This window comes from Oncorhynchus tshawytscha, unplaced genomic scaffold (assembly GCF_018296145.1).
Source record: "Oncorhynchus tshawytscha isolate Ot180627B unplaced genomic scaffold, Otsh_v2.0 Un_scaffold_1746_pilon_pilon, whole genome shotgun sequence".
NCBI classification, from domain to species: domain Eukaryota; kingdom Metazoa; phylum Chordata; class Actinopteri; order Salmoniformes; family Salmonidae; genus Oncorhynchus; species Oncorhynchus tshawytscha.
In genome coordinates, this window is record NW_024609798.1 from 132501 (window position 1) to 145000 (window position 12500).

Here is a 12500-nt window from a genome sequence, read left to right on the forward strand (position 1 = left end):
TGACACGGAGACGGACCCGCCCACTCTCCGTGGCAACGCCTCGCTGTCAGGTGGGGCGGGGGACTTCAGTCGGACGATCGACAGTTTAGACGGACCATTCATTGATCGTACATCGATTGATTAACAGTTGATATTAAATAGTAGCTCGGTTTCCATCAAATTGCCTTGTAAAGATCAGCATGAAGAAAATATGCATTTCCACCAAACGGGACGATGATGTCATCAAAAGGTGACGTCATAGGACACGTAAAAACACATGTTGTGGATAAACAAAACTGAGTGATGACATAGGACACGTAGAAACACATGTTGTGGATAAACAAAACTGAGTGATGACATAGGACACGTAAAAACACATGTTGAGGATAAACAAAACTGAGTGATGACATAGGACACGTAAAAACACATGTTGAGGATAAACAAAACTGAGTGATGACATAGGACACGTAAAAACACATGTTGAGGATAAACAAAACTGAGTGATGACATAGGACACGTAAAAACACATGTTGAGGATAAACAAAACTGAGTGATGACATAGGACACGTAAAAACACATGTTGAGGATAAACAAAACTGAGTGATGACATAGGACACGTAGAAACACATGTTGTGGATAAACAAAACTGAGTGATGACATAGGACACGTAAAAACATATATATATTTTTTTGGGGGGGGCTTTCATGTACCGAATAACAATCTGAAGTTCAATGTGTTTTCATCGCATTTTCAACTCTACCAATAGTTTTTGGTCACAAAAAAACCTGTTGTGTTAAATAACAAAATGTGCCTACTGTGGTCTTGGCACCTGCGCTCTAGGCCCAACAACAGATGCAGTATGGGTAGGCTAGTCTACAGGATGAGATTTTAAATGATATGAGAATATTTATTTTGTATTTTGTCAAACGACATGCCAAGCATCCCTCATGTCTCTAGAATAAGACCCTGGATATTTAATTGGAAAAGGAGCATCAAGCTCAAGCTCAGTTCACGTCGTAGTGGGAGGACGATAACATCGTGTGACTCCAGGTTTACTTCCACATGATGGTTATTCTATTATATTTACGCAAAAAAAGGTGTTTCCAACACCACTTCTGGCATTATTAATTTGACTGACTCTAAAAGATCCCACGGTGTCAAACATCCGGCCAGTTAAAGATCCCACTTCCTGTTTCCATCACATCTGTCGTGGTTATGACATTACTTCATAAAAATTGTGAATGGAAATGTTTTTATTGACTGAAAATGTTGGATTTTACTCCTCACCTTTCCTCTCCTCCCCCTCTCTTCTTCTCCTCTATTTTCCCCTCTCATCTCCTGGTTCCTTGCCTCCCCTCCTCCTCTCCCCTCTTCCTCCTCTTCTCTCCTCTGTCCCTGCCTCCCCTCTCCTCTTCTCTCCTTGCCTCCCCTCTTCTCTCCTTGCCTCCCCTCCTCCTCCTCTTCTCTCCTCTCTCCTTGCCTCCCCTCCTCCTCCTCTTCCCTCCTCTCTCCTTGCCTCCCCACCTCCTCCTCTTCCCTCCTCACCTCCTCCTCTTCCCTCCTCGCCTCCCCTCCTCCTCCTCTTCCCTCCTCTCTCCTTGCCTCCCCTCCTCCTCCTCTTCTCTCCTTGCCCCCCCTCCTCCTCCTCTTCCCTCCTCTCTCCTTGCCTCCCCTCCTCCTCCTCTTCCCTCCTCTCTCCTTGCCTCCCCTTCCCCTCATTTTGTCCTCTTTTCTTCTTGCCTCCCCTCTTCCTCCTTTCCTCTTCTCTTCTCTCCTCATCTCCCCTCCTTCTTTCCCCCTCTCTTCTCTCCTCTCTCCTTGCCTTCCCTCCTCCTCCTTTCACCTCTCCTCCCCTCCATCTCTCCAGGAAGGAGGGTGGCGCTATCAGTGTTGTCTGAAGGAGGGAACGCGACTTTGTACAGCTTCCTGACAGAGGAGAAGAAAGAGGGGGAGGAAAAAGAACAAGGATTCATCTACTGCTGTTTTCGAACCCCGCCCCTTTCCATACCAACCAATCACAGCCAGTGTCTCCTTCATCTCCACACCCAAGGAACCAATCAGACAGCTGTAAAGTCTGACCTGCCCTGGACACAGCCACCTAGAAGTGAGTAGATCCCATGTGGCTCAGTTGGTAGGTGGAGCATAATGATACATACACTTGGATTAGCAGAAGAAAGTTATTTGTTTCTGGCCATTTTGAGCCTGTCATCGAACCCACAAAATGCTGATGCTCCAGATACTCAACTAGTCAGTTTTATTGCTTATTTAATCAGAACAACAGTTTTCAGCTGCGCTAACATAATTGCAAAAGGGGTTTTCTAATGATCAATTAGCCTTTTTAAAATGATAAACTTGGATTAGCGAACACAACGTGCCATTGGAACACAGGAGTGATGGTTACTGATAATGGGCCTCTGTACTCCTATGTAGATATTCCATTAAAAATCAGCCGTTTCCAGCTACAATAGTCATTTACAACATTAACAATGTCTACACTGTATTTCTGATCAATTTGATGTTATTTTAATGGACAAAAAAATGTGCTTTTCTTTCAAAAACAAGGATATTTCTAAGTGACCCCCAAAACTTTTGAACGGTAGTGTAGGTTGTATTTACGATGCTGTTTGTTCTTCACTGGTTGCCCTTTTCTCAGGTCACAAATCTTGCTGCTGTGATGGCACACTGTGGAATTTCACCCAGTAGATATGGGAGTTTATCAAAACTGGGTTTGTTTTCTAATTGTGGGTCTGTGTAATCTGAGGGAAATATGTCTCTCTAATATGGTCATACATTTGGCAGGAGGTTAGGAAGTGCAGCTCAGTTTCCACCTCATTTTGTGGGCAGTGAGCACATAGCCTGTCTTCTCTTGAGAGCCATGTCTGCCTACGGCGGCCTTTCTCAATAGCAAGGCTATGCTCACTGAGTCTGTACATAGTCAAAGCTTTCCTTAATTTTGGGTCAGTCACAGTGGTCAGGTATTCTGCCGCTGTGTACTCTCTGTTTAGGGCCAAATAGCATTCTAGTTTGCTCTGTTTTTTTGTTAATTCTTTCCAATGTGTCAAGTAATTATCTTTTTGTTTTCTCATGATTTGATTGGGTCTAATTGTGCTGCTGTCCTGGGACTCTGTAGGGTGTGTTTGTGAACAGAGCCCCAGGACCACCTTGCTTAGGGGACTCTTCTCCAGGTTCATCTCTCTGTAGGTGATGGCTTTGTTATGGAAGGTTTGGGAATCGCTTCCTTTTAGGTGGTTGTAGAATTTAACGGCTCTTTTCTGGATTTTGATAATTAGTGGGTATCGGCCTAATTCCACTCTGCATGCATTATTTGGTGTTCTACGTTGTACACGGAGGATATTTTTGCTCCCTCCCACTCTTACCTCCCCCTTTCTCCTCCCCTTCTCTCTCGCTCTCTCTTTCTCCTCCCACTCTCTCTCTCCTCCCACTCTCTCTCTCCTCCTACCCTCTCTCTCCTCCCCCTCAACCCCTGTCTCTCTCTCTCCTCTCTCCTCTCTCTCTCTCCTCCCCTCCTCCCCCTCTCTCTCCTCCCCCTCTCTCTCTCTCTCCCCCCCCCCCTCTCTCTCTCCTCCTCTCTCTCTCTCCTCTCTCTCCTCTCTCTCTCTCTCTCTCTCTCCCTCTCTCTCTCCTCCCCCCTCTCTCTCTCCTCTCTCCCCCTCTCCTCCTCTCCTCCTCCCCTCCTCCCCTCTCTCTCTCTCTCTCTCTCTCTCTCTCCTCTCTCTCTCTCTCTCTCTCTCTCCTCCTCCCTCTCTCTCTCTCTCCTCCCCTCTCTCTCTCTCTCCCCCCTCCCCTCTCTCTCGCTCGCTCTCTTTCTCCTTCTCTCTCTCTCTCTCTCTCTCTCTCTCTCTCTCTCTCTCTCTCTCCCCCCTCTCTCTCCTCCCCCTCTCTCTCTCTCTCTCCTCCCCCTCCCTCCTCTCTCTCTCTCTCTCTCTCTCCCCCCCCCTCTCCTCTCTCTTTCTCCTCCCCCTCCCTCTCCCCGCTCTCTCTAGGTGAGTGGTTGTGTGTCTTCAGGGTGGCGTGGTTGGTCCTGGTGGTTGTGGTCATGTTGACCGTCCTCACCACGGCCCTGGGTCTGATCTACTGGAGGACTCGCTGCTGTCGAAGTGAGTCACACACACACAGTCTCGTATAACTAACCTTGTGGGGACACACAGACACACACACCCAGTCTTGTATAACTAACCTTGTGGGGACACACACACACACACACAGTCTCGTATAACTAACCTTGTGGGGACACACACACACACACACAGTCTCGTATAACTAACCTTGTGGGGACACACACAGACACACACACAGTCTCGTATAACTAACCTTGTGGGGACACACACAGACACACACACAGTCTCGTATAACTAACCTTGTGGGGACACACACAGACACACACACAGTCTCGTATAACTAACCTTGTGGGGACACACAGACACACACACAGTCTTGTATAACTGACCTTGTGGGGACACACAGAGAGACACACACACACACACACACACACAGAGTCTTGTATAACTAACCTTGTGGACACACACACACAGTCTTGTATAACTAACCTTCTGGGAACACACAGACACACACACAGACAGAGTATTGTATAAATTACCTTGTGGACACACACACACACACACAATCTTGTATTACTAACCTTGTGGGGACACACAGACACACACACACACACACAGTCTTGTATAACTAACCTTGTGGACACACACACACACAGTCTCGTATAACTAACCTTGTGGGGACACACACAGACAAACACACAGTCTCGTGTAACTAACCTTGTGGGGACACACACAGACACACACACAGTCTCGTATAACTAACCTTGTGGGGGACACACACACAGTCTCGTATAACTAACCTTGTGGGGACACACACACACACACAGTCTCGTATAACTAACCTTGTGGGGACACACACACACACACACAGTCTCGTATAACTAACCTTGTGGGGACACACAGACACACACAGTCTCGTATAACTAACCTTGTGGGGACACACAGACACACACACAGTCTCGTATAACTAACCTTGTGGGGACACACAGACACACACACAGTCTCGTATAACTAACCTTGTGGGACACACACACACACACAGTCTCGTATAACTAACCTTGTGGGGACACACACACACAGTCTCGTATAACTAACCTTGTGGGGACACACAGACACACACAGTCTCGTATAACTAACCTTGTGGGACACACAGACAAACACACACACACCTTGTGGGGACACACACACAGTCTCGTATAACTAACCTTGTGGGGACACACAGACACACACACACACAGTCTCGTATAACTAACCTTGTGGGGACACACACACACAGTCTCGTATAACTAACCTTGTGGGGACACACACAGACACACACAGTCTCGTATAACTAACCTTGTGGGGACACACACAGACACACACAGTCTCGTATAACTAACCTTGTGGGGACACACACACACATCTTAAACAAATGAAAAAGTCTTTATGTACATGGGTTGAAACTAAATTATTTCCCTCTCCCTCTTCTCCCCCTTCTCTACCTTCCCCTCTCCTACCTCTCCCTCTTCTCCTTTCACACACACAGACCCCCTTTCTCTCGTATAACTAACCTTGTGGGGACACCCCCTTCTCTACCTTCCCCTCTCCTACCTCTCCCTCTTCTCCTTTCTCCCCCTTCTCTACCTTCCCCTCTCCTACCTCTCCCTCTCTCCCTTCTCCCCCTTTCTCCCCCTTCTCTACCTTCCCCTCTCCTACCTCTCCCTCTTCTCCTTTCTCCCCCTTCTCTACCTTCCCCTCTCCTACCTCTCCCTCTTCTCCTTTCTCCCCCTTTCTCCCCCTTCTCTACCTTCCCCTCTCCTACCTCTCCCTCTTCTCCTTTCTCCCCCTTCTCTACCTTCCCCTCTCCTACCTCTCCCTCTTCTCCTTTCTCCCCCTTCTCTACCTTCCCCTCTCCTACCTCTCCCTCTTCTCCTTTCTCCCCTTCTCTACCTTCCCCTCTCCTACCTCTCCCTCTTCTCCTTTCTCCCCCTTTCTCCCCCCTTCCTCTACCTTCCCCTCTCCTACCTCTCCCTCTTCTCCTTTCTCCCCCTTTCTCCCCCTTCTCTACCTTCCCCTCTCCTACCCCTCCCTCTTTTCCTTTCTCCCCCATTCCCCTCTCCCTCTCCTACCCCTCCCTCTTCTCCTTTCTCCCCATTCCCCACTCCCTCTCCTACCCCTCCCTCTTCTCCTTTCTCTCCCCCATTCCCCTCTCCCTCTCCTACCCCTCCCTCTTCTCCTTTCTCCCCCATTCCCCTCTCCCTCTCCTACCCCTCCCTCTTCTCCTTTCTCCCCCCTTTCTCCCCCTTCTCTAACTTCCCCTCTCCCTCTCCTACCCCACCCTCTTCTCCTTTCTCCCCCTTCTCTACCTTCCCCTCTCCTACCCCTCCCTCTTCTCCTTTCTCCCCCATTCCCCTCTCCTACCCCTCCCTCTTCTCCTTTCTCTCCCCCTTCTCTACCTTCCCCTCTCCCTCTTCTCCTTTCTCCCCCTTCTCTACCTTCCCCTCTCCCTCTCCTCCCCCTCCCTCTTCTCCTTTCTCCCCCACTTTCCTGCCTTCCCCTCTCCCTCTCCTACCCCTCCCTCTCCTCCTTTCTCCCCCGTCTCTGCCTTCCCCTCTCCTACCCCTCCCTCTCCTCCTTTCTCCCCCCTCCCAGAGGAGCCCAGAGTGTATCCAGCCAGTGTGTTCCAGACCAGAGGATTCAACACGGACCTCCCTGAGGTCTCTGTTTCACTAAATCACTCCTCAGGTACCTCTCTCTGCCCCCTCCCAGAGGAGCCCAGTGGGTTCCGGACCAGAGGATTCAACACGGACCTCCCTGATGTCTCTGTTTCACTAAATCACTCCTCAGGTACCTCTCTCTCTCTATCCCCGCTCTCCCTATCTCTCTCTCCCCCTATCTCTCTCCCTCTCTCTCTCCAACAGCAGAAAACAGAATAGCCTGCATCCCAAATGGCATCCTACCCTATGGTCACTGCACTATATAGGGAATAGAGACCTATGGTCACTGCACTATATAGGGAATAGAGACCTATGGTCACTGCACTATATAGGGAATAGAGCCCTATGGTCACTGCACTATATAGGGACTAGAGCCCTATGGTCACTGCACTATATAGGGAATAGAACCCTATGGTCACTGCACTATATAGGGAATAGAGCCCTATGGTCACTGCACTATATAGGGACTAGAGCCCTATGGTCACTGCACTACATAGGGAATAGAGCCCTATGGTCACTGCACTATATAGGGAATAGAGCCCTATGGTCGCTGCACTATATAACGGAACAGAGGCCTATGGTCACTGCACTATATAGGGAACAGAGCCCTATGGTCACTGCACTATATAGGGAATAGAGCCCTATGGTCACTGCACATTATAGGGAATAGAGCCCTATGGTCACTGCACTATATCGGGACCAGAGCCCTATGGTCACTGCACTATATAGGGAATAGAGCCCTATGGTCACTGCACTATATAGGGACTAGAGCCCTATGGTCACTGCACTATATCAGGACCAGAGCCCTATGGTCACTGCACTATATAGGGAATAGAGCCCTATGGTCACTGCACTATATAGGGAATAGAGCCCTATGGTCACTGCACTATATAGGGACTAGAGCCCTATGGTCACTGCACTATATAGGGACTAGAGCCCTATGGTCACTGCACTATATAGGGACTAGAGCCCTATGGTCACTGCACTATATAGGGACTAGAGCCCTATGGTCACTGCACTATATAACGGAACAGAGGCCTATGGTCACTGCACTATATAGGGACTATAGCCCTATGGTCACTGCACTATATAGGGACTATAGCCCTATGGTCACTGCACTATATAGGGAATAGAGCCCTATGGTCACTGCACTATATAGGGAATAGAGCCCTATGGTCACTGCACTATATAGGGAATAGAGCCCTATGGTCACTGCACTATATAGGGACTATAGCCCTATGGTCACTGCACTATATAGGGAATAGAGCCCTATGGTCACTGCACTATATAGGGAATAGAGCCCTATGGTCACTGCACTATATAGGGACTATAGCCCTATGGTCACTGCACTATATAGGGAATAGAGCCCTATGGTCACTGCACTATATAGGGACTAGAGCCCTATGGTCACTGCACTATATACGGACTATAGCCCTATGGTCACTGCACTATATAGGGAATTGAGCCCTATGGTCACTGCACTATATAGGGAATAGAGCCCTATGGTCACTGCACTATATAGGGAATAGAGCCCTATGGTCACTGCACTATATAGGGACTAGAGCCCTATGGTCACTGCACTATATAGGGACTAGAGCCCTATGGTCACTGCACTATATAGGGAATAGAGCCCTATGGTCACTGCACTATATAACGGAACAGAGGCCTATGGTCACTGCACTATATAGGGACTATAGCCCTATGGTCACTGCACTATATAACGGAACAGAGGCCTATGGTCACTGCACTATATAACGGAACAGAGGCCTATGGTCACTGCACTATATAACGGAACAGAGGCCTATGGTCACTGCACTATATAGGGAATAGAGCCCTATGGTCACTGCACTATATAGGGACTAGAGCCCTATGGTCACTGCACTATATAGGGACTAGAGCCCTATGGTCACTGCACTATATAGGGACTAGAGCCCTATGGTCACTGCACTATATAGGGAATATAGCCCTATGGTCACTGCACTATATAGGGAATAGAGCCCTATGGTCACTGCACTATATAGGGACTAGAACCCTATGGTCACTGCACTATATAGGGAATAGAGCCCTATGGTCACTGCACTATATAGGGAATAGAGCCCTATGGTCACTGTTCTAAAGTCGGTCACTAAGGGAATAGGGAGCCATTTGGGATGCAGAATAGTAGACGTACCTTCCTGTCTCATAGACTAACGCTGTGATCTCCTTCCATAGAACTGCTGCTCAGGACAACATACTGGACAGGTGTGTGTGTGTGTGTGTGTGTGTGTGTGTGTGTGTGTGCGTGTGCGTGTGTGTGTGCGCGTGTGTGTGTGTGTACAGTGTTGGGAAGTAGTGGACTAGTCATGTTTATACATTTTGCAGTATCTCGGTGGTAGTTGAACTAAATTCACATCTAGGTCGTGTTTTCAGTAGTTAACTACTGTTTAACCGTGTAGCGGTGAAGCTAACTACTGGAACTACACACTACTGTTTTACCATGTAGCGGTGTAGCTAACTACTGGAACTACACACTACTGTTTTACCATGTAGCGGTGTAGCTAACTACTGGAACTACACACTACTGTTTTATCATGTAGTGGTGTAGCTAACTACTGGAACTACACACTACTGTTTTACCATGTAGCGGTATAGCTAACTACTGGAACTACACACTACTGTTTTACCATGTAGTGGTGTAGCTAACTACTGGAACTACACACTACTGTTTTACCATGTAGTGGTGTAGCTAACTACTGGAACTACACACTGTGTGTTCCTGTGTGTGTGTGTGTGTGTGTGTGTGTGTGTGTGTGTGTGTGTGTGTGTGTGTGTGTGTGTGTGTGTGTGTGTGTGTGTGTGTGTGTTGTAGTAGTAATGTTGTGTTTTCAATGAACAGGCCTGTTGTCACCTATTCATGAAGAGAAGACTGCAGGTAAGGAACACACACACACACACACATATAGGAACACACACACACACAGGAACACATATAGGAACACACACACAACACACACACACACAGGAACACACACACAGGAACACACACACACACACAACACACACACACACACACACACACACACACACACACACACACACAGGAACACACACAGGAACACACACAGGAACACACACAGGAACACACACAGGAACACACACAGGAACACACACAGGAACACACACAGGAACACACACAGGAACACACACAGGAACACACACAGGAACACACACAGGAACACACACACACACACACAGGAACACACACACACACACACAGGAACACACACACACACACACACACACACACACACAGGAACACACACACACACAGGAACACACACACACACACACAGGAACACACACACTGACCTTGCTACGTGTGTGTGTTCTCAGAGGACGAGCCTCGTCAGGGTTACTACGGTAATGACACAGGTGAGAGTTCTAAAGACAATGTTCATTAATTAATTAATACCTATAATAATATATATATTAATACCTATAATATATATATATTAATACCTACAATATATATATATATATATATATTAATATCTATAATAATATATATATATTAATATCTATAATAATATATTAATACCTATAATATATATATATATATATTAATACCTATAATAATAATATATTAATACCTATAATATATATATATATTAATACCTATAATAATATATATATAAATACCTATAATATATATATTAATACCTATAATAATATATATTAATACCTACATATATATATATATATTAACACCTATAATAATATATATATATTAATATCTATAATAATTACCTATACCTATAATATATATTAATACCTATAATAATATATATAAATACCTATAATATACATATTAATACCTACAATATACATATTAATACCTATAATATATATTAATACCTACAATATATATATATTAATACCTATAATAATAATATATATATATATTAATACCTATAATAATATATATATATATATTAATACCTATAATATACATATTAATACCTATAATATACATATTAATACCTACAATATATATATATATTAATACCTATAATAATATATATATATAAATACCTATAATATACATATTAATTCCTATAATATATATTAATACCTACAATATATATATATATATTAATACCTATATATATATATATATATATATATATATATATATTAATACCTATAATAATATATATATAAATACCTATAATATATATATTAACACCTATAAAAAAAAAAAAATATATATATATATATATATATATATTAATACCTATAATAATATACATATTAATACCTATAATATATATTAATACCTATAATAAAATATATATTAATACCTATAATATATATTAATACCTATAATATATATATTAATACCTATAATATATATATTAATACCTATAATGTATATTAATACCTATAATATATATATTAATACCTATAATATATATATATATATATATATATATATATATATATATATATATATATATATATGAATACCTATAATAATATATATATGAATACCTTTAATCATATATATATTTATACCAACTAACATCTCTCTGCCACTCCCTCTCTCCCTCTCTGTCTTTCTTTCTCTCTCCATCTCTCTTTTCTTTCTCTCTCTCTCTCTCTCTCTAGCGCTCCACCACCGTGGCCACCCTCTCCACTCATCCCTTTCTCCTGAAGAGCTCTAGATGAACAGAGCAGAAGACAGGAACACCAAGACATTACTTCCTTTTAACATCAGTTTTTTTAATTTTATGAATGGTGTCTCGGAATGGTGTCCCTGAATAGGGTCCCTGAATGCTGTCTTGATGGGGGGGTTTATTGCCCTCCTCCTGGGTCCTGGAGATCCTCAAAAGACCCCTGAAGGACATTTCCCCCCCGCCACGAGTACAACGGCTATTTTAGGATTAGGGGAAAATAGGATTTTTTATGGAAAAACAGTGTGTGTGTGTGTGTGTGTGTGTGTGTGTGTGTGTGTGTGTGTGTGTGTGTGTGTGTGTGTGTGTGTGTGTGTGTGTGTGTGTGTGTGTGTGTGTGTGTGTGTGTGTGTGTGTGTGTGTTTGTGTGTGTGTGTGTGTGTGTGTGTGTGTATATATAAAGACATGGCTCTGAAACAGATAAAAGGTTTAAAAAGGTGTTTTTATTTTTCGTTGTTGGTATTTTGTGATTAAAGGTTCCGTTGTCAGATTCCATCTCCGTTACCATAGCAGCAGATTAATAAATGATCCAACAACGACTTAATAAACCAGTGGACCTAAAAACAATAAACACATAGAAATATAGAGCATTATAGTGCTGGTCCTTTTTTGTCTTTGTCCGTTAATGTCAAGGTTATTTGTTCTGCCATTTAAACAAGGTTATTTGTTCTGCCATTTAAACAAGGTTCGTTGTTCTACCATTTAAAGAAGGTCAGTTGTTCTGCGATGTAAAGAAACACCCCTTCATTAAGCAGGGAACATCAATACCTGCGGCATGTAGCCTAGCGGTTAGCGCGTTGGGCCAGTAACCAGCATGTAGCCTAGCGGTTAGCGCGTTGGGCCAGTAACCAGCATGTAGCCTAGCGGTTAGCGCGTTGGGCCAGTAACCAGCATGTAGCCTAGCGGTTAGCGCGTTGGGCCAGTAACCAGCAGGTAGCCTAGCGGTTAGCGCGTTGGGCCAGTAACCAGCATGTAGCCTAGCGGTTAGCGCGTTGGGCCATTAACCAGCAGGTAGCCTAGCGGTTAGCGCGTTG

At 44.6% G+C, this 12500-nt stretch overlaps 1 protein-coding gene across 6 annotated transcripts in view; it reads left to right on the forward strand.

Moving 5' to 3' along the window:
• si:dkey-192k22.2 overlaps positions 1-12054 on the forward strand; it is a 13225-nt gene extending 1171 nt beyond the window's left edge. Inside the window, exons 2-9 of one of the 6 annotated variants that reach the window (XM_042318244.1) lie at positions 1-50; positions 1847-2083; positions 3984-4097; positions 6690-6884; positions 8966-8995; positions 9630-9665; positions 10127-10165; positions 11402-12054. The exon at positions 1-50 is cut by the window's left edge and continues 169 nt beyond it. In XM_042318244.1, coding sequence (XP_042174178.1) covers positions 1-50; positions 1847-2083; positions 3984-4097; positions 6690-6884; positions 8966-8995; positions 9630-9665; positions 10127-10165; positions 11402-11457 — 757 coding nt within the window. In that variant the 3' untranslated portion in view covers positions 11458-12054. The remainder of the gene's footprint in view (positions 51-1846; positions 2084-3983; positions 4098-6689; positions 6885-8965; positions 8996-9629; positions 9666-10126; positions 10166-11401) is intronic. The other 5 variants (XM_042318248.1, XM_042318246.1, XM_042318245.1 and 2 more) reach the window with 5 other exon arrangements.
• Positions 12055-12500: the final 446 nt, after the last annotated feature.